The 23,121-nt window shown below is 45.9% G+C and overlaps 1 protein-coding gene across 2 annotated transcripts; it reads left to right on the top strand.

The window, feature by feature from the left end:
• Positions 1-401: 401 nt before the first annotated feature.
• On the top strand, positions 402-13,656 carry LOC121062936 (ATP synthase subunit alpha, mitochondrial-like). Of its 2 annotated transcripts, none has more exons than XM_040543245.1 (12): positions 402-791; positions 1,789-1,867; positions 8,483-8,652; positions 9,430-9,603; positions 9,678-9,844; positions 9,987-10,135; positions 11,038-11,189; positions 11,324-11,548; positions 11,655-11,762; positions 12,312-12,456; positions 12,657-12,807; positions 13,447-13,656. In XM_040543245.1, exons 1-12 carry the CDS (start codon positions 732-734, stop codon positions 13,526-13,528), a joined length of 1,662 nt encoding a protein of 553 aa, XP_040399179.1. In that variant the 5' UTR covers positions 402-731; the 3' UTR covers positions 13,529-13,656. The 2 variants fall into 2 exon arrangements, with proteins under 2 accessions (XP_040399179.1, XP_040399178.1); XM_040543244.1 differs by having other exon boundaries at positions 13,444-13,656.
• The last annotated feature ends 9,465 nt before the right edge of the window (positions 13,657-23,121 follow it).

The following is a 23,121-nucleotide window of genomic DNA, read 5'->3' as shown; positions in this document are numbered from 1 at the left end:
GGAGTTTATGGAAATGACTTCTTGGAGTTAATTTTAATACAAAGCGGGGATAGGTTGTGCATATGTATAGGCATATTGGGAAACTTCATGCATATGTAACTCTTTACTGCATATAACCAAGGCAAGTTGCCCGGTTGGGGTGCGCATGCCTTTGGGAGCTATCCCGCATGTGCCCGGCACCAAAATAAACCACATACCTACTTTATAACTCATTTGCTTTGAATTGTAGAGTTTTTCCACGAATCATTAGGATACAGGTGTTTTAGCAAGAGATGGGCAAAGAAATAAATAAGCTGCTTTGTCAGATCACTAAGACCAGCAAAGCACTGCACACTATAGCCCTTCCACCCACTTTCCAGAGTGCAGGGGAGATATAAGCACTTTTCTGCCTTGTGTTCAACCTCCAGAAGCTGCTATAAGAGGAGCACCAACAGCCACAGCCCCCAGAAGAGGGGCGGAGCCCCCAGCCCCCCATGCTCCCTCCCCGCCCCTTCCACCCACCCAGGGCCATTTCAAGGGCACCTGCCATAACGGCTATTTTTCTAAACACCCCATTTCTCCCTGTTTTTACAGACGCGCGAGGAAGGCTGAGGGGCCGGGGGAGTGCCGCGGGCCCTCTCTCCGCCCCAGGCGTGGCCTCACTGCCCATCGGGGCAGAGCGCGGCGCCGCCATTTTGTAGAGAGAGCGTAGGACCGGCAGCTTCATCCTGTCTGCTTCAACTGCCGCTACTATGCTCTCAGCCCGCCTGGCTGCTACCCTCGCCCGCTCTTTGCCGCGGTATGCTGGCCTGGTGAGTTTGCCTTCCTCTCCGCCCAGTGAGCGTCTGAGGAGGGCTGAGGGGAGGGCGGCCGCCGCCATTTTGGGGGCCGCGGTGACATTGAGGGGCCGCGGCCTCCTCAGCCCGGCCGGGGGTCGGCATGCGGCCCCCGGGGGTCCGGTATGGGGTGGGGGTGAGGGGGGATCGCTTTAGCACCCAGGGGACCGGGCCCTGCTGAGGATGTGTTGGTTTGGGGAATGGGGACGGGGGGTAGGGGGCGCCGTGCCCTTCGTTGAAGGTGAAAATTGGCCCGGTGGGGGGTGAAAGCGGCTGCGTCCCGGTGGGGCTGGGGGGTTTGCTGTGCGCAGCCCTGCTGGGGGGCACCACAAAGGGTGCAGGGAGCTGTCAGGGTCCGCCTTCGACCTGTGTCCCTTGTGAAGGTGAACGCGGAGGCCTTCATGGGATTTCAGAGAAATTGTGTTAATACTGCTGCGGATCTGCACTGTGAGTTTTAGGATATATAACAACAGTTTAATACATTTGTTATCACAACTCTTTCTCTTGTGCAATCATATATATTTTAGCCGTGTTTCAGAAATTTTGCCCTTAGACTTTACTAAGAAAGGTCAGTCCTCAGAAGACATAACCTTATTTTTCCCCTTGTGCAGATGCATGAGGTCTTCACTGATTTATTTGTGCCCTGACTTCTTGATGCCATGGGGAATGGTGGCAGATAAGAGGAGGTGCTGCTGTGGGAGCTGCTGCAATGCTGTGGTGGTGGCAGTGCAACACAAGGGCTATGCAGAAAAATGCAGCGAGTGATTTACAGTAGTCTCTTAGTACCTGTGGTTGTTTATTCATGTTGGATTCAGTTTTGTAACTGTGAATACAGAGCTTTGAAGCTCAATTCAAAATGGAGACATTAAATATCTAACCTCATACTGAGAAATTTTAATGTAGTCTCTCTTTAAAATATTGTATTTGGTGTGATCAAAGAGGCTTCGCTTATTGAAACAATTGCTTATTTTAGATTTCCAGAAACACCCTGGGTGCAGCATTTGTTGCCACAAGAAACATCCATGCTTCCAAAACATGTTTCCAGAAAACCGGTGAGTTGGAAGAAAGGCCTTTATTATAACAGTACTGTTTAGGACCTTGATCAGTCAGGCAAGGTAATTTGAACTTGGAGTGTGCGGTGTGTGTCAGTTGACAAAATATTTGAGGACGCTTATGTACTGCTAGTGTTGGGAAGTGAAATATCAGTTACATGGTCACATCTGTCAGACTTAACTTTAATAATTGTTCAAAGTATGTCCAAACCAATGGAGCGGTCGCATGTCAGCTGGCTTACTCAGCTTATTTGCCTCCCAAATATCCAATTCAGTCTTTCAGTCCTGCAGAACTATCTGAAAAATGACTCAAATTCCAATTTCCTGCCTGCTTGTTGGCAACATTAGGGAAAGGATGGCTTTCTCTTGCCTGCTTGAGTTTGACCTTGTGTCCTTAATTATAACTCCTGTGCTGCTAGCATCTTAAGAAGGCAGCAGCACTGCATAGCTGTGTTTTGGTAGCAGTTCATTGAAGGGATGCAAGACACGGGCTCCTGATGGCTCTTGAACAGGAGACCTTTATTGCCCTTTTTCACTGCTACATATGCTTTCCCCGTAGCCCCGCGCACCTGAATTGGTCATACAATTGGTTAGAGACCCTCAGACACAGGCCTTGAGCCAGCCAGCAATTGGCCACTGCCCAAAGCTCATCTGTAACACTGTAGCCAATTTACTTTATCTCAACCTTGCTCAAGTTTTTGTTTCTACCTCTTGTTTCCTCATTATCTCTAACTCAGGGATGTGTGAAAAAGCGCAAAGCTCCCTGCGAATTCCTTTCCCACAATTCCCCCTTTTTTATTTTCAATCAACCAAACGCTTTCTATAGATTTTTCCATCAATCACCGCAGACACTGCAATAAGCAAGGTACAATAAGCAACAGGGTGAAAATCACATGCAGAATTACGATTGTAAAGTAGTGTGCCTACTAGAATCTCCATCAGTCAACGAGCCACTAAGCACTAGGGATGCTGCTTCTCACTCGATGCTGCTTCTCACTCGATGCTGCTTCTCACTTGCACAGCACAATCACGCAAAGAGGCCTCTTGCACTTCCCATTCATACCACAAGAAAACATCACTTAAAATAATTTGTCTGCGGCTTCAGGAGGTCCTTGTCTACTCCCGTGGTGAGCGGCTGAGAGTGGAGACCCCTCCGAGGAAAATGCTCGGGGTGCACCTAGGGGCGTCTGTTCCACAGTCGATCCCACAGCCGAGCAGAGCGGCTCTTGGCGCAAGGAAGGATGCTATTATCGTTTTGTATAATTACACCAAAGAGATGCATTGCAATAAGGAGCAAGTATGGCATTGACCATTTGTTTCATGATCTGTTTTTTTGCCTGAGCAATTTAACCTTACACATGCTGTTGCTGTTACGCATCCCAGGATATCTAATTCCTGTGGCTCTAGGGGCGCTTGCGGCAAGTAGACAGTCCAGTCTTTGTTATCTGCCGGGTTCCCCACCAGACATGTCGTAAACGGGTTGTTAGCACTAGCCCGGAACAGGCACATCGCTTCTTGTCCTGTCATGTTGGCGAGGGTGACCCAGATGTTGCGGCGTGGTTGGATGGAGACCCAGGGCTGGCAATAACCGATGACAGCGGCGATTGTGAGGAGGAGGCCAACCATGGCCTTACCCCCCTTGCTGGTACTCACCTTGGTCCGTGACCTGTGGAGACACAGGCATACCCTCGATCCCAAGTTATTAGAGGCTGGGGTCCCTCCCAAAGATCTGTATTTAATTTTTTTACCATTACTAAGGCCTGCTCTGACTGTGGCACCTGTGACAGCGTGGAATTCATACTTTTGTAATGTTTTATTATGGGCGGTACCTCTTTGTGAGGAAAGGGTAATGATAGGTGAGTCATTACGTGAAGTACCTTTCCCAACCTGTTCTGTGGTGTTTCCTGGGTGTCTCCCCCTTTTTGTTTATTTAGCAGTGTTTTCAAGGTGCAATGTGTGCTCTCTACAATGGCTTGACTCGTGGGGGAATGAGGAATGCCTGTGATGTGTCGGATACCCCAAGTTTGAAAGAAGGTTTGAAGGGAGTGACTAGTATAGGCAGGACCACTGTCGGTTTTTATTTCCTTTGGGATGCCTAGTGCTACGAAAGTGACACGGAAGTGAGCCTGGACATGGCGGCTAGTTTCACCCGCCACAGCTGTCACCATAACTGTAAGGACCATAGACCTCTATGGCTTACCATTAAAGACGGGGTCGAAACATGTTGTTGACAGTCAGGACATGTTTGGACAATCAATTTGGCGTCAGTGATCGATATAGCGAATTGTTTGGCCAAGACTTTGGCGGATTGATGGAAAAAGGCATGGGATAACCGTGCTTGCTCCAGCACCTTAGGCACCAGGGCAGTCAGGGTCATATTAGTTAGCTGGTCAGTGTGTGCGTTACCCTCTGCAAAAGTACCAGGTAACATGGTGTGGCTCTGCATGTGAATAATACAACATGGGTGCACTCGCTGCTCTACCAAAAATAACAGCTCTTTAAATTTTAGAAACAAGTTTTCCTTTGGGATATGTCTCAAATGTGTCCTCTCAATGTGCTGAGCGACACCTACAGCATATTGCGAGTCCGATACAATATTCAAAGGTACTAGTTTTTTCTTTTTTTGTCTTTTTTGTCTTTTTTCTTTTTTGTCTTTTCTTTTTTCCTTTTTTTCTTTTATTTATTTAACACATTTTTATTGAGAGTGCAGCAGAGATACTTTCCCTGAAACAGTTACTTCAAAACATTTATGAACATAAATTGTCAAAAATATGCCAACAAATTTTCTTAAATACATACATTTAAAAAAAAAAAATCTGAAAAACAAATATTTAACAGCCTAAGACACGTTCACAATGTAATTTCTCCATTTATGGTTTTTATCTCTAACACAAGAGGACACAAGTCTGAAAATTTGCATATATTAAGGTATCACAGAGCATAGAAAATATACGAAAATATCTACTAGCATTCGGCACAATGCAAATATTCTACCCCAAGGGGGAGAAACGGTGTAATCTTTTGAGCTCCACAGGTTATTCACGCAAATTGTGATGTTACAACAGCAACTCTGGTTTTAGTTGGAAAAACCCAAAGGTGGTGAGCAGGGGACAAGGTGGTTTGTGAGAAAGCATGTTTAGGTACTTAGCCGTCTAATTTAGCTGGATAAGGAACAATGTAACGTTTTCCTGTTGTTAAACGTGGCCATCTGTATCGCTGGCACACAAATTATTTGTACTGGAGCAAACAATTTGTGAATAGCATATGCCAACAGAAATGTGCCTGTACCAGCAGCCCTTTTAGATTGCAGCGATGATTCACTGAAACCAAGTTTGAAGAGAACTGCAGTCATATGCACACCACTTGACACAGCCAGGTAGAAGGTTCCTAGAGATACTAATGAAATTCCAACATGGAATGAAACCCCTACAGCACCACATTCTTTGAAAACTTTTTTCAGCTGCTGGGATTTGAGTTTGTGTTCACTGCTGAGATCTGTGGCTGCCTTCTCAGGGGATCCACCCACATCCTTGGCCGAGCTGCCGGCGGCGGCCCGCAGCGCCAGCAGAGGGGCCGGCGGGCTTGGCGGGGGGGGGCGACGGCAACAGCGGCGGCGGTCGGCAGCGAGCGGGGGAGGCGGCGGCGGCGGCGCTTGCGGCCGCGCGGGCTGTCGCGGAGCGCGGCCCTGCCCGGCCTCGCAGGGCAGACAGAGGGGGGGCCCGCGGGGCGGCGGGCCCGGGCGCAGCAGCAGGCGGAACATGGCAGCGCCCGGTGCGTGCGTGCGGGCGCCCAAACCAGAGAAACACAGCAGCCGGCGGCGGGGCGGGCGGGCGGCGGTGCTGGCGGCAATCGTATGGCACCAACAATTGACCAGTCATAACATTTTCTAACAGTGACTGAGTAAATGGTGCCTGTAATCCATATGTAGTCACAGTCTTTCTTAATTCTTTAATTAGGTCCCAGTGGAAGGCATTATATTCATTTGGACCGTTGGGTCTGTGGTGGTTTTACTCAGGTGGGCGGCTGAGCTCCACCACAACTGCTCTCTCACTTCCCCTCCTGAAAGAGGAGCAGGGAGAAAATACGATGAAAAGGGCTCCAGGGTTGAGATAAGGACAAGGAGATCGCACAGTAATAATCCTGATGGGCAAAACAGACTCAGAGTAGGGAGATAGTAAGATTTATTGGCTATTACTAACAAGCTAGAGAAGTGAGAAACAAAGGAAAGAAAACAAAAACGCCTTCCCCCCCCCATCCACCCTCTTCCACCTCCTCCCCCCGAGCGGAACAGGGGAATGGGGGTTATGGTCAGTCTATAGCGCTGCTTCTCTGCCGCTCCTTCTCGGTCACTCTCATCCCCTGTGCTGTGGGGTCCCTCCCACGGGATGCAGTCCTTGCTGAACTGATCCGGCATGGGCTGTCCACAGGCAGCAGCTCTTCAAGAACTGCTCCAGATATGGGTCCGTACCACGGGGTCCATCCCTCAGGAGCAAACTGCTCCAACCTGGATCCCCCACAGGCAGCAGCTCCTGCCAGGTCACCTGCTCCTGCGTGGTCTCCTCTCCACAGGCTACAGGTCCGGCCCGGAATCTGCTCCGGCAGGGGTCTTCCACAGGCCCCAGTCTCCATCGGTGCAGGTCCACCTGCTCCACCATGGTCTCCTCCACGGGCTGCAGCGTGGAACCCTGCTCCACCGTGGTACTCCATGGGCTGCAGGGGGACAGCCTGCTTCACCATGGTCCTCACCACAGGCCGCAGGGGACTTCTGCTCCGGTGCCTGGAGCACCTCTCCCCCTCCTTCTTCACTGACCTTGGTGCCTGCAAGGCTGTTCCTCACTCCTCTCACTCTCCCAGCTGGTGTGTGTGGTGCAGCGTTTTTCCCCTTTCTTAAATATGCTCTCAGAGAGGCGCAAAACAACATCACTTATTGGCTCAGCTCTGGTCAGCAGTGGGGTCCTTACCTAACATGGGGCAGCTTCTAGATCCTTCTCACAGAAGCCACCCCCTATGGCCCCCCTTTAGCGCTTCCCGGCGCACCAGCTCCTATTGTTCCCGTGGGTCAAAAGCTCGGGCCCCCAGGGAGGCATTATCAGGGGTAGGCAAGACGGGAGCTGAGGCGGTCAGCGGGGAGGGGCTCTGTGGCAGCGGTCCGCAGCCCTCTTGCTTGTCATCCTCCAGGTCTATCAAATTGCACTGCTCTGGTGACCTTGCAGACTCTGATCTCGGTTTGGCTGCTGTTATTGTCTGGGTAGCGGCATTCTGTACTTCCTTTTCTGCCTGCCACGATCTTAAAGTCTCAGTCACCAGCCGCCACGTAGTCATCACCTCAGCAGCATTAGTATCCCCACTGGACGCTGCTTCCCATATTTTTTCCCCCGCTTGGTCCCAGGTTTTTACATCAAATACTGCGGGAGCCATTGAGGGGAGCCCTTGTTTTCGCAAAAATTTCAATAATAGCTTTATCTTAAACGGATCATTTTTTACTCCCCTGTCTATTAGGAGTTGCGTTAGTAGTTTCACTATAGCCTCTTCCTCTGCCGGAAGGCTAGCTCCCATGATTAATGCCCAGCCGCTCACCTGTCCTTCAGGTGATGTCCCAGGGTTGAAGCTGCAGTCCAGCTGCGAGCTTGACTCATTCGGCTGGGTTCCCTTCGGACGCTCGTGCAGCGCTGCTCCTCCCCTATCACGTCGGGGTCACCCTTTGAAGGGATGCAAGACAGACTCCTGATAGCTCTTGAACAGGAGACCTTTATTGCCCTTTTTCACTGCTACATATGCTTTCCCCGTAGCCCCGCGCACCTGAATTGGTCATACAATTGGTTAGAGACCCTCAGACACAGGCCTTGAGCCAGCCAGCAATTGGCCACTGCCCAAAGCTCATCTGTAACACTGTAGCCAATTTACTTTATCTCAACCTTGCTCAAGTTTTTGTTTCTACCTCTTGTTTCCTCATTATCTCTAACTCAGGGACGTGTGAAACAGCGCAAAGCTCCCTGCGAATTCCTTTCCCACAGTTCTTGTACGATTTTTGTTGTGGTTTAGGCTAAGTAAAGGTATTACTAGGAAATAAGTTTCACTACGTTGCTTACTGTTTCCTAGCTGAGGAAATAAAAAGTTGTTGGAGGCATACTGCCAAATTGGAGGAAGATAGAAAATACATGGTTATAGCTTATATTGAGCAATTTGTTCTGTAAACGTATTAAGTGTCTTTAGAATACGCTGGGTTGCAAATGAGTTGATGTTTTCATGGGTCTAGTCTAAGTAAATGCACTGCCTGCAGAGAGGGAATGTCTGTGCTTTCTGAGTGAAGTCTAATGGCCCTCCAGAGGGAGGGATTGCTAACAGTGTAGGACATACTGAAGGAAATCAATGGCAAAACTAAACAGCCATTTGTGTTTTGATTGAAGTTGGTTCAGTGATGAGTTGAAACTGCTTTTATTGGCTGTGAGCACAGAAACTGTTACTTACCTTCTGCATCATATGTAAGGAAGAACATTCCCTGCTAGAACTTACGGTATACCTGGGAGAGGGTACCTTGGCTTGTGAATTAAAGACAGGCTTACTGAATTTATACTGTGCCTTAATTCGCTAAATCTGGTTTGAAATATCTTCTAGGCACTGCTGAGGTATCCTCTATTCTTGAGGAACGTATTTTGGGAGCTGATACCTCTGCTGAACTTGAGGAGACTGGCCGTGTGCTCTCAATTGGTGATGGTATTGCCCGTGTGTATGGCCTAAGAAATGTCCAAGCAGAAGAAATGGTTGAGTTTTCTTCTGGGCTGAAGGTGAGCTTTCACTAAAGCAGTTTATTTATCATTGAAATGAACAGATGACCTTTTTAAAGGAGAATCTGAGACTGCGTATGGACTTACCCATATGGAGATTTTACAGACTTCATTGTAATTTTAATGTGTAGTAACTAGTTGACTACTAGTCAAATACTACAGAAAGGAAATATTCTTTGAATTTGTAATACTTTGCTTTTGGTATCATTATCTTGTTCTTGGCCAACACTTGAGCTTTATTTACCTTCCTCTAGGAAGTGTTAAGAGCTAATTTGGCACAGGATTTTGTTTTCTTTGGTTTTAGGCAGGCTTCTGTGATTCTGCTAGTCCTAAGGGTAGACTAGAGTTAAAAAGCTGACTGTTCCCTGAGACTACTGCAGCATCTCTTCCAGCATTGTTAATGCTCTGGCTTGCCTGAGGCAGATAAGCCAGTTCCCTTGTTAATTCCTTGGCAAGAGAAATGTATTTGAAGCCTACTTATCCTTTCTGGTTTTATTTGGGAGAGGAATGATTGCTGCAAGTATAATTATGTAGTAAACTGAAGGCTTAGGCAGGTTCTGTCACCAGTATGGGAGAAGATAAGTGCATTGGACTCGATCCTTGTGGGTCCCTTCCAGCTCAGGATATTCTATGATTTGGATGTAAGCAGAACATTGATAATTGTTGATGGTGTCCCATATTTCACAGTGGAGACTAATTGCATCAATATTAAAGCATCAAGAATTTACCATAGATGTTGGTATCATTTTTCTCATGTTAGCATGATCTTTGTCATAGGGAATGTCCTTGAACTTGGAGCCCGACAATGTTGGTGTTGTCGTGTTTGGTAACGACAGACTGATCAAGGAAGGGGATGTCGTGAAGAGGACTGGTGCCATTGTGGATGTTCCTGTTGGGGAAGAGCTGCTGGGCCGTGTAGTAGATGCCCTAGGCAATCCCATTGATGGGAAGGTCAGTGTAATGCTAAGCATAAAGCTTTCTCCTGTGTGATGCAGACTGCAACAGGGTTTTTTCTCTCTTTTAAGGGTCCTATTACATCTAAGACACGTAGGAGAGTTGGCTTAAAGGCCCCTGGCATCATTCCCAGAATCTCTGTGCGGGAACCTATGCAGACTGGTATTAAGGCTGTGGACAGTTTGGTGCCAATTGGCCGTGGACAGCGCGAGCTGATCATTGGTGACAGGCAGACTGGGTAAGTTAAATGCCCAAAGAAAAATGTTTCCATAAATAGAGACTTGAATGCAGCCTGCTCTACTGTACGAACCTGAACGCAGCTGGGTGGAGGTTCGGAGGACAATGGGTAGCTTAACTTAACCAAACTGTGTGTTGTACAGGAAAACATCAATTGCAATTGACACGATAATCAACCAGAAACGATTTAATGATGGAACAGATGAGAAAAAGAAGCTGTACTGTATCTATGTTGCCATTGGCCAGAAGAGATCTACTGTTGCGCAGCTGGTGAAGAGGCTCACCGATGCAGGTACAGATTTCAATCATCAGCCTGGCAAATGAGGACATCCTGTTCTTATTATAATGCTATGAACTCTCCTAATTGAAAGTACAGACAAAATTCTTTTCTCATTAGATGAAAAAATTACTTGTTTTTCTGGACAAGTTTTTACAGTTATCATCAGGGATGGGACACCTTTTTACTTCATTGGATTAGGAAAGTAGTATGATGCCCTGAAACTGTTGAATTGCTTCTAAAAACATTATCCTTCATGTTTTTTTCATTATTCCTCTTGGCAGTCAGGCAGGCCTGATTATAAGCTGTGGCCCGCAAGTATTTTTATGGACTTGGCGTTTGCTTCATTTGTGCACAAGTCAGTGTGAATGACAATTTAAAGCTTGGTGAAGAGACTTTACTGCCCAAACATAATCCATTATGTGATAGAATCTTTTCAGAAACAGTAATTTGTCTGACAAAAAAGCTGCATATATAACAGAGCTTAGAAGAAATTAAGCACCTTACCTCTTGCCTGCTGGTCAAGCAGAATCATACCTAGTAGGAAAAAAAAGGTATTTTAGTGGCAATTTGTTTTGGACTGTGAAGCAGTGTAGCGCCTTCTTGTAAAAGCTAAGAAATCAGACTTCCAGATCTCTCTCTTCTAGAGCCCAAGGGTGTCTTAGTCAAAGTTTAAGCCTCACTTTAAATGAAAAATAATCTGTGAGTGCTAGACAATAGCTGCTGTAAACTTGTTCTTGAAATTTCCTGAGTTAGTCAAGCTAACTGATAGGTTAATATCTGTTGTTCTTTCCTGTAACTAGTGATACTGTCTGGGTTTACTTCAGCAACTAGCACTTGGTATGCATGTTGCATTTGCTGATTACTGGCATGATAAGGTAATGTACTTAAGGTGACGAGTCTCAAATTCTTTCCAGATGCCATGAAGTACACTATTGTGGTGTCTGCCACAGCATCTGACGCTGCGCCCCTTCAGTATCTGGCTCCCTATTCAGGCTGCTCCATGGGGGAATACTTCAGAGACAGCGGAAAGCATGCATTGATCATCTATGATGACTTATCCAAGCAGGTCAGGAAACATTGCTTTATAGGCCTCATAGTCCAGCATTGATGCTTATAGCTGTAAGATCACCTTAGGCTTAAAAATTCCAAATTCTAAACGAGCTACTGAAATCTGAGAGCTTTCTTTATGCTTCTGCACAGGCTGTTGCCTACCGTCAAATGTCTCTGCTGCTGCGCCGTCCACCTGGTCGTGAAGCCTACCCAGGTGACGTGTTCTACCTGCACTCCCGCCTGCTGGAGAGAGCAGCCAAAATGAATGATTCCTTTGGAGGCGGCTCTCTGACTGCCCTGCCTGTCATTGAAACTCAGGCTGGTGATGTGTCTGCTTACATTCCAACCAACGTCATCTCCATCACTGATGGACAGGTAGGGCTTACTCTTCGTCTGCCAGTAAGTTACACAGATGTACTGGCATGTCTGAAGGAGGCTTCTGAGCTTCTAACCAGGATAATAAAACAAATTTCTCCCGTAGATCTTCTTGGAAACCGAGCTGTTCTACAAAGGTATCCGTCCAGCCATCAACGTTGGTCTGTCCGTGTCCCGTGTGGGTTCTGCTGCTCAGACCAGGGCTATGAAGCAAGTAAGCATGGAATGATAGCTTCTGTCATCAGAGATGAGTAGTGTGCAGGCTGTCCAACCCATTTCAGTCTTTACGGAGTCATGAATACAAAGGGAATTAAGTTCTTCAGAACTTCCTTAGTATTATGAAATAACTTTAGAAAATTCTCAAAGAACAAACTTGTGGGATCTGTGATATTTCTGTCACATGCTGGCAGGAAGCAGGGCGTGGGGAGTAGAGGGAAGAGTATCTGTGTAGAGATGTTTGACTAGTCAAAACCAGTCAAAAATAGTCAGTTTAATTATGCTGAACTGGGTGCTGATCTAGCTGGATACAGAGAATGCTCTCTTAACACCACACTTTTTAATCCAGATACAAGTTAGATGTATCAATTGTGATACTTTCAGGGAGGAATAACAAGTTATGGCCAGACAGTGTGGGATTTCTTAGAAATGTGATTAATCACCTATTTAGCTGACTTGTGACAACTGTCAGCTGAAGATGACCCACAGACAACTAGATTCATTTAAAAACTAGTGAAACTCAGTGTGACCTTACCTTTTATTGTAGGTGGCAGGTACCATGAAGCTGGAATTGGCTCAATACCGTGAAGTAGCTGCCTTCGCTCAGTTTGGGTCTGATCTGGATGCTGCCACACAGCAGTTGCTGAATCGTGGTGTGCGTCTGACAGAGCTCCTCAAACAAGGACAGTACGGTGAGTGTCTTGGGTGTAACATGCCTGCATTCCCTCTTAGTCTGTTGTGTCGGTCTTCGTGGCAGCATGAAGATAGCCTTTGGGTATTGTAAATGCAGGCTTGACTTGCATAAATACAGCTGATCTTCAGAGAGACTCTCTGATACTGATGTATCCTGACACAAGAGTTGCTGATGGTACGAATGTTTTCTTTCATGCAGTTCCCATGGCTATTGAGGAACAGGTTGCAGTTATCTATGCTGGTGTAAGAGGTCACTTGGACAAGCTGGAGCCCAGCAAAATCACTAAATTTGAGAGTGCTTTCCTAGCTCATGTACTGAGCCAGCACCAGGCCCTCCTCTCCACGATCAGGTATAATAATTTATCTTAGCTCATCTCAGGGGTGAGAGCTGGAGCACAGATAATGGTCACCGAACCATGAAGCTAGTGTATCCTTGAACATCAGGCCTTCTGTTGCCTCTGACTGGAGGTTAAATCAGCCTGCCTGCTGCCCTTGCACTGTTATCCAGAGCTCAGCATCTTGTCTGCAGTTTTTACTCAAAAAATCCAGCTGATGCTTAAAATGAACCTATTTGCATGCTTGTCCTGTAATCTGAAATTGAAATCACTTCAGGCAGTGAGTTGGCATGATTTTGATAGCTGTGAGTTATTAGAATACTGTAGATTAAGTGCTGCTTGCTGCCTTGTTACTGAGCTCACTGTTGGGATTTGAGTATTTCCATGGTCTTGTCCTGTGACCTGGTTCTAGCTTGCTTTGTCCTGAGTCAGATCTGTGCGTTCCACCTCTGTGGCGTAGCTGTACCCAGTTCAGCAAGGCTCTGTTCTGAGAGTATTTGTTGACAAACCTTAGTTCTTAACAGGACTAACTCTTCTTGAGGAGAAGGGATGTTGTGTTAGTAAAGTGTGTGTTTTTTTGTTTTTTTTTTAACTTGGGAATTAACCGTACATTCATTTCTGTGTCAGAAGCTTAATTAAACTCTGTTTCAACAGGACCGAAGGGAAGATCTCTGACCAGACAGAAGCAAAGTTGAAGGAAATAGTCACAAATTTCCTGGCTACTTTCGAGGCATAAACTCTTAACCATTCAAGCAGATGAGGTGTTTTTTGTGGTCACGTGCTCCAGCTCCATCAAAGACTTAAAAGTATGTGCGACTTGAATGTACAGATCTCACTGAGAATAAAAGTTTCCATGTAAAAAGACTTGGATATTCTGTTCTCAATTACTGTTTTTTTGGCTAGCTGCTCTAACTACACATGTGCACAACTTCCCTGGACACATGCTTGCTAAAGGAACTCTGAAAAACCAGGGTGCGTTTGACTGTTGAGTAGCTCAAACTCCCTGTATAAAACCTGGGAGGGGTAGTGGTGGGATTTTGTGGCTGACTGCGGTTCCCATCATGACAACTGAGGGTTGCTCTTGTTGCTTTTATTGTTTTTGCTAGACAGCTGATGTCAGAGGAAGGCATACACCTGTGGAAGCTGTCGAGCTGTCTTGGCATGGGTGGTAGCTAATACCTCACAGTATTCTTACCCTCTAGCAGTCTAATACTGTGACAGACTATTTCTTAGAACTGCTAAGTCATGCTCCTGGTGCCTGGCTTTCAGAAATGTATGCTTTCAGAACTGATTGTCCCTGCGTCTCAGGACACCTGCACATTTAGCTGTTACGTTAACTGCGAGGGATTTAAATACTACCTTCCTCTGTGGTTTGCTGCAGTTCTGTCAATAAGCTTCAGTCATAACTGGTTTGTAGGAAGATTAAATATCAGAGCATCTGTTCCATTCCTGACTTTCTGCTTGGTACCCTAAATGGAGCTTATGTGAGGTACAAGGTCCCAGTGTTAGAGCGTGTACCTGAAGTGGAAAAGTTTGGCTTCATCCTTGGCTTCAAGTGTGACTTAGCTCTGCTGACAACGTTTGTTAATGGATCAGTTGGGAAGCTGGAAGCAATTGGAGCTGTGGGGTGTGCTGGCCACAGGGTGGTGCTTACGAGGCAAAGAAACAGCGTGTGGGTCATAGTGGTGATTTTGGGTAAGCACTGCAGGGTCTAGGCCCTCTTGGAAGCAAGCACAGGCTGCCTCTGACTAAATCATATGAATGGCAGACAGTGAGAGACTGCTGTCAGGCACCCAGGAGAGCTGCTAGAAGAAGGCAGTTTCTATGTGCTAGAGAAAAACAGTTTGCTTTGTGCTGCATTTTTTTGTTCACATAGTACTTACTGTACCTCTTTCACTGCACTTTTCAGTGCCACTGCACTAACACTGTCTCCATGTGCAGGTGGTGCCAAGCAGTGCTGTGGCTGGGCTGCACAGCTGTCATAGTGTCAGCGTTCATAAAGACACATAACCACAGAGTGATTATATGAAGGTGCTTTTATTAGGCGCCGGAAGTTAGGGGCATGTCTGCCCAAATCTAACTTCATTCGATTTGTACACACAAACATTTATACTATTTAGAAACACACATTTGCATAATATACTCATAATCATCAGTTATCTTCATAATCATTGGATGAATGTATATTCCATCTTCTATAATCACAGACCCCTTATTAATCTGATTGGTCCCTTTTTCAGTTACTTAGATACTTTACTGATTACATTGGATTTCAATGGTATTTACCTTAGTTTCCAAACCATTTATTCACCTAGCAATAATCTCCCAGATACCCCTAATATTTACCCCTAATATTTATCCTAACTACTCTCTCTAGATCAAATGAGCATTTATGGTATGCATTGTTAGCAGCAATACTGGTTTTACTACTAATACACCTGTTGCCATGTTAACTTTTACCAACATTTCCCCCCCTTTGAAAGTATTTCACTCCTTCAAGGAGGGCAAGTGCTTTCACTAACTAATTAAAATGTCTCACACTCAACATACATAATCAAGAAAATTACAAAGATTACGATTGTCACGTCATTCCGTAAATCCACTACTTCTGCTTTATGTTGTATTCGCTTTTCTGGCCGGGTTCATTTAATCTGGAATGGATGCCATCTTTAACCTCTGGGTTCCTCAGGTTCTCTCTGAAATCCAAAATTGTCATATGCTGGTGGAGGGTATTGCGGATGCGGCTCCATATGCCGAGCAATGGTCTGCATCACTTTCCGGTTCCAGGTTGTCTTCTTCAGGATCAGACTTTTCAGCATTACAAATGTTAACCAAATTAATACCCCTACAATTACCAATATAATTACCATCTCCAGTAAGGATTTGACCCAATCACTAATATTCCATCCGCTAAAAATTTTGTCCAACCAGCTTGTTGTCATATCTTTCTCTTCCTGTTCTGCATCTCGTTCCACTCGAGCCACCTGTTCTATGTCATGTTCTACATCAATAGTCAAATTTGGAATGTGGATGCAGCAATGATCAATACGATCTTTTAGAAATCCGCACACTCCATGCAGTATGTAAATTCCAAGAAATTCCTAATAGTCTGCTTACGTCTTTAACCACAGATGCAATAAAGTGCGGTCCCCTACCTGAGGATATTCCGAACGGTACCCCAAACCTCGGAATGATTTCCCGCAATAATTAATAATAAATAATAATGTCTCTTTAGCTTGATTGGTGTGACAGGGAAGGGCCTCTGGCCATCCAGAAAAGGTGTCAACCCCTACTAATAGATACCTATATCCCCTAGTCCTAGGTAACTCTACAAAATCAATTGGCCAGTAATCTGGTTCTATCCCTACTCTCATTCTTCCCATTTCAGCATGTTTTCTTGCTACTGGATTATTTTTCAAGCAAATCTCACACTTTGACATTACTGACTTTGCCATTGTTAACATGTGTAGAGATAATGCTACGTTTAAAAAATGTTACCATTGCCTCTGCGCCCCAGTGACACTCATTATGTCTTGTCTGAAGTATTTCCCACATCTCCAAAGGGGGTAGTACTACTTGGCCCATAGCAGTTACATACCATCCATCAGAGTTCTTTCAGGCCTTTAGGAGATTTGCTAATTTCTCATCCTCTGGCAAATATCTTGGTTCCTTGGGAAGGTTAAGACGAGTGGGGCCTACCTTGAGTGGTACCGAAGCCATCACACTCCACACCTCCCGAGCAATTTGTCGAGCTGCTCGATCTGCCAGCCGATTCCCTTTTGATATTTTCGAGGTTCCTCCTTGATGGGCTTTACAGTGCATAATAGCCACTTGGTTTGGTTTTTGTACCGCATTTATCAAATTTAACACCTCCTTTTGATACCTTATATTGGCCCCTTGTGAGGACAACAGCCCTCTTTCTTTCCATAATGCTCCATGAACATGGACTACTCCAAAGGCATACTTTGAATCTGTCCAAATATTTACTATCTTTTCTTTGCTCAGTTCCAGTGCTTGAGTTAGAGCTATCAGTTCCGCTCACTGTGCCGATGTTCCAGGTGGTAAAGGTTTTGCTTTGATCACTGTTTTCAGGGTTGTCACTGCGTACCCTGCGTATCGTGTTCCATTTTCCACAAAACTACTACCATCAGTAAAAAGCTCCCAGTCATACCTTTCAAGGGGTACATCCTTCAAATCTTCACGGCTAGCATGAGTATGTTCGATTATTTCCACACAGTTGTGTTCCAATGGTCCTTCTTCTGGAAGAGTTCCTAGAAATACTGCTGGATTTAACAAGTTAGTCGTTTTCAAGGTTACATCATCTTGTTCAGTTAATATTGCCTGATATTTCATCATCCGGCTGGGTGATAACCAGTGGCCCCCCTTTTGCTCCAAAACGGTTGTTACCATATGTGGTACAAAAACTTCAATATGTTTTCCCAAGGTAAGTTTCCTTGCTTCCTGGATTAAAAGAACTGTTGCTGCCACTGCCTGCAAACATGAAGGCCACCCTGCACTTACAGCATCCAATTGTTTGGAAAAGTATTCCACAGGTCTTTTCCAGCTTCCCAGTTGCTGGGTTAGTACCCCAATGCTAGTCGTTGTCTTTCATGTACAAAAAACTGGAAATCTTTTGATAAATCTGGTAGACCCAAAGCTGGTGACTTCGTTAGAGCGTCTTTAAGTTTCTTAAAAGCTTCTTTCTGTATTTTTCCCCAAATAAAAATCTGTGCCTTCTGAGCTTCGTAAAGAGGCTTAGCTATAAGTCCATAATCCATTATCCATAGTCTGCACCACCCAGCCATTCCTAAAAAGGCTCTTAGCTCATGGAGATTCTGAGGTTCCGGGACAGCACATATAGCTTTTGTCCTATTGATGCCCAGACTTCTTTGTCCCTGAGAGATCTCACACCCCAAATATGTTACAGTTGAGCAAACTATTTGTGCCTTTTCTTTTGAAACTTTATAGCCACCCATTCCTAACTGATTTAAAATCTCGATGGTTATTTGGGTGCAGAGCAACTCATTCTCTGTGGCAATCAAAACATCATCTACATATTGTAACAACAAATACTGATTTCTGGGTACCTGTATTTGTCCTTGCGTTGTCCAGATTTCCAGTTCCTTGGCCAGCTGGCTCCCGAAGAGGGTCGGGCTATTCTTGAAGCCTTGCGGAAGTCTTGTCCAAGTTAATTGTGTCTTCCATCCATTTTGCAAGTTTTCCCATTCAAAGGCAAATAATTTTCTACTATCTTTATCAAGAGGTATGCAAAAGAAGGCATCCTTTAAATCTATTACGGTAAACCATTTATATTTCTCTCTCACAGATGTTAACAATGTGTAAGGGTTAGCTACTACCGGGTGAATGTCCTTTGTTATTTCATTTATTGCTCTAAGATCTTGTACCAATCTATACTCGCCATTCGGCTTCTTTACTGGAAAAATTGGAGTATTGTATTCCGATTTACATTCTTCCAGAATCTGATATTTGAGAAATTTGTCAATAATTTTCACTATCCCCTGCCTAGCTTCTATCTTGAGTGGATATTGTTTGATTCGAACAGGTTTGGCTCCTTCCTTTAATTCCACCTTTACCGGTTGTGCCAGTTTCGACTTCCCTGGTATATCTGTTTCCCATACTGTTGGTATAACTGCATTTTCTACTTCTCTTGGAATATTAACAAAGGGTTTATCTTTGATCATCAGGATTTGTCCTACTTTGGACTCAGGTACCTTCATTATTAATTCTCCATCCTCAAAGGTTATTGTTGCATCTAATTTTGCTAATAAATCCCGTCCCAAAAGTGGAATCAGGCATTCTGGTACATACAAAAATCCCGTCCCAAAAGTGGAATCAGGCATTCTGGTACATACAAAAATTCATGGGTTAGTTCCTTACCCCCAAAACGCAAATCAAGGGGTTGTAAGAATGGCCGTTCCTCCTCCTTCCCTGTGGCTCCAATTATTGTAGTTGTCTTAGTTCCTAATCGTCCTTTTAAACTATTTAACACTGAATATGTCGCTCCTGTATCTATCAAGAACCTCACTTCCTTGTCCCCTAATTGAATCTTTACTAAAGGTTCTTTAGCTGCTTTATGTTCTGTATCTAGTCAGCTACTAAAATCTCCCAGCACCATTGCCTTAACAGCTTCCTGATTCTGAAGCAAATTTCCCGAGAATTGGTCTCTCCTAAATGGACACTCATTTTTCCAATGCCCTTCCTTTTTACAATAAGCACACTGATTCAATCCTAATCTTCCTCCTGGATTTCCACTAAAGTCTCCACGACCCCTTCCTATACTAACTCCCCGTCCTCTAACAAATCCTCTCCCTCTGAATCCTTGGTTTCCTTTGCCTTGAATTACTGCTAACAAGTTCTGTTGCTGCCTCCTAGTGGATTCCTTTTCTCTACTGTTATATACTTTCCAGGCTATTTCTAACAACCTATCCATATTTCTCAGATCTGCCCTTGTTCTAATGGGGCTGATGGTGCTACTTCCAAATCTATATTTCCACTGTCTTGTCTATAATACATACCATTTTCTAACACTTGATGCCCTATACAGCGCTTTTCTCCTGTACATGCCTTGCACTGCTCATCAACAGTTATTTTAGCCATCATTATCCTGCAAGCGCATTGCCACTCAGGCTTATCCCGCAAATAGAAAAATAGCTCTACATATGGAATCTCATCCCACTTGCCTTCTCGCTTACAGAACAACATTAATTGTAAGATAGTATTATATTGCAAGGTTCCATTTTCTGGCCAACTCTCTTGATCTTCTAATTCATACTGTGGCCACCAAACATTACAGTAATCAACTAATTTACCTTTTCGTAACTCCTGTCCAAAGCCCCCCTCCTTCCAGTGTGCTAGTAAACAGCCCAAAGGGGAAGATCGCGGTACGGGAGTATTGCCACCCAAAATACCTTTAAGTTTTTCCATTATAGCTATAGCTTTTTTTTACCAAACCAAACCAGACGCTGAACCTGCAGCAAAACCAGACCACTGATGCAGAACCTGCAGCGCTTTCGCGACTGTCTTATGGACGGTGCCTAGGCTTACCACAGGAATTCCCTAGCCCAGCTGCGCGTGGCTTTCGCCGCATCTGACCAGCAGGCTCCCAGACCAGATCAGTACTGATTACCAGAAAGCACTCTTACCCTTCCAGAGGTACGTTGTGAGCAGCAGGGTCGCTCGTGGCCGACAGCTCCCCGAGAAACTCCTCAGCGCTGGCTGGAGCGTGATCAGTTCGCGAGCCGCCTCAGCAATGCCCACGAGGTCCCATCTGGGTCGCCAAAATGTTAGCGTTCGTAAAGACACATAACCACAGAGTGATTATATGAAGGTGCTTTTATTAGGCGCCGGAAGTTAGGGGCATGTCTGCCCAAATCTAACTTCATTCGATTTGTACACACAACAAACATTTATACTATTTAGAAACACACATTTGCATAATATACTCATAATCATCAGTTATCTTCATAATCATTGGATGAATGTATATTCCATCTTCTATAATCACAGACCCCTTATTAATCTGATTGGTCCCTTTTTCAGTTACTTAGATACTTTACTGATTACATTGGATTTCAATGGTATTTACCTTAGTTTCCAAACCATTTATTCACCTAGCAATAATCTCCCAGATACCCCTAATATTTATCCTAACTACTATCTCTAGATCAAATGAGCATTTATGGTATGCATTGTTAGCAGCAATACTGGTTTTACTACTAATACACCTGTTGCCATGTTAACTTTTACCAACAGTAGCACACCCCCTGTGCCTTGACCCCTGCCTGCTTTGTCCTGCTCTGTTTTTGTCTCGACCCCACGGGGGCTTACCTGGCTGGCTGAAAGTGCCCCGAGAGCAAACAGAAGGTGAGGATGTGGAAGAAAAACGGTGATTTATTCCAGGATTTAGATTTGTAGCGGGTCAGAGTGCACCACCCACAGCTGTGTTCTCAGATGAGGTTGCTGAAACCTCTTCGAAGCCTTGAACCCAGACCCAGCTGTGACTGGGGGCAGGAACTGTGGCCACAAGCAGTGAAAGAGAAAACCCTTCAAACCCATCTTTGCTATAGGTGTCACACCACCATGTGTCACAAGTGGGCAGATGAATTAAGTGGAAAATGCCTTATTTTTACATTACTGGCCTATTTTAGCTGTCGTGTGTTAGAGGCTGTGAATTAGGCTATCCTGAGTGCAGTTTGTGTCCATCTGCTTTCATCTTCCATCCCTGTTCTGAGACCAGTGTTTGCTTACCTCATGCAGTAACACTGAACTCGGGGTGGGAGCGTGGCTGACACTAAACTCAGCTGCCCCCAAGCCCTCCGCAGCTGTGGCCGAGGCTGCGGGGTAGGGCTGCGCGGTGAGCTCAGCCCCGCAGGGCTCTGCCCCCGTCCCAGCTCACGAAGCCGCAGCCAAAGCCCGGCAGCTGTACCCGGACTGGGTGGAGCCGTGCCGGAAGGGTGCAGGGGGCTGCAGCAGCATGTGGGAGGCACGGTTCTGGGACCACTTCTGGGTGAGCTGGGGCTCCAGCTGGGAAATTGGGGGGGGGGCTTGTCCTGCCCCTGGCTTTGCAAGCCTGCCCCTGGGTGCCCCGAGGTTTCTATAGGGCTGCTCGGGGGCACCCCTGGGTGTAGGGGGGGTCTGGTGGGGGGCTGCTTCCTCGCTTTGCTGCTGCTGAGCTGTGGGGGGAAAAGGCAGGGCATGGGGAACGCTGCAAGTTCTTTGGGGCGTGAACTGTGCTTTTGGGCCTGCAGAAGTGCTGATCAGCCGCTTATCCCCCGTAGAGCATTGGCACCAAGGCTTTGCGGTTCCCCTGGGTGTGCCGGCCTTCGTTTGGGTACGGTAATCAGGAACCAAACGGCAAGGCTTGGGCTCCGATAAATCCCCGAGGTCCTGCCAGTGATGCCCGGGAAGCAGCCTTGCAGGACGGGGAGAAGGTGCATAGGTCCCAGAGGAGCCGGTGTTGGGATTTTGGCCGCAGCGTGCTGTGGGATACAAGAGTATGAGCACGGCACTGTTATAAATGAAGATACAACTCAATCTGAATTTAGTAATGAGAGAGGGAGTTAGGATATAATAATTTACTAACTTTTTAGAGAATTTACTAACTTTTTAGAAAAGGGGGGACTGAGAGAGGGAGTTAGGGGAATCTTATCAAGTAGAGAGAGAGTGCTGACGGCATGAAACTAGGATCCTACTTAGTGTCTTTAATTAATTTGCACAAGCACCGTAGTTAGTAAAGCAAGAAGCCTTGGGCCCCTTTACCAAGGTCAGTCTCTTAATAAGAGTGTGAGCCTATCTTAAGAAACTGGTCCTGCGGATGGACAAGATCCAAGAAGCAACTGAGTCTGTGCAAAGACAAGAGGTCAACTAGCGGTGATGAGGAAGAGTCATCAATCTTCATCCCCACGACCCCCGAAGACCACCACCAGAATACACTGCGCAAGCGCAGATGGGAGGAGTTTATGGAAATGACTCCTTGGAACTAATTTTAATATGAAGCGGGGACAGGTTATGAATATGTATAGGTGTATTGTGAAACTTCATGCATATGTAACTCTTTGCATATAACCGTGGCAAGTTGCCGCGTCAGGTGCGCACGATTTTGGAGGGGCTACCTCCCCGTGCTGCCCAGCGCTGAATAAACATACCCACTTTACAATCTTGCTGATTGTGGAGTCCGTTTTCCGCACGTCAGTAATATTTATAAAAGGCAAGTAAACAGCGCTGGCTGCGCGGGGAGCCTACGCTCTACCACCACGCATGCACAACCGTCGAACTTTCTAAATATATAGAACATTGCTTTTACATATTCATAAGAAACCCGAATACGCCTATACGTATGTATGACCTATCCCCGCTTCGTATTATAATTATCTCGTCCAGACCGCAGGGGCGGCTTCGACCGTCTCCCTCTTTTTCTGCCCATGCTCTGCCCTCCTCAAGGTTCCCGAAAGTAACAAAATGTGATTGACACTAACTTATGCGAGGCCGTCTTTTCCCGCGTTTCAAACAACTTTGCCCGGCAACCAGCAAACCCCCAGCAACTTCCATGCCTTAACGGCTGGCGAACAAGCAACACGAGACGGCACGGAGCCTCCTGAATCGCCCTTCTTTGTTCCCTCTCAACTCTTTACATTCCTGATGGTCTCATCGTTAAGAGTCCGATGTTATCACCAACCATGGGGCTTGTCGACCCCCATGGCCACACTCCCACATCTCCCCCTTCTTTATTAACATCAACCATCTTCTTGACACGACTTATTACTCCATATATCACAGCACCGTGCTCACACGGTGCCCAGCACCATGAGC

Source organism: Cygnus olor (genome assembly GCF_009769625.2).
Source record: "Cygnus olor isolate bCygOlo1 chromosome W unlocalized genomic scaffold, bCygOlo1.pri.v2 SUPER_W3, whole genome shotgun sequence".
NCBI classification, from domain to species: domain Eukaryota; kingdom Metazoa; phylum Chordata; class Aves; order Anseriformes; family Anatidae; genus Cygnus; species Cygnus olor.
This window is presented reverse-complemented; position numbering and strand designations above follow the sequence as displayed.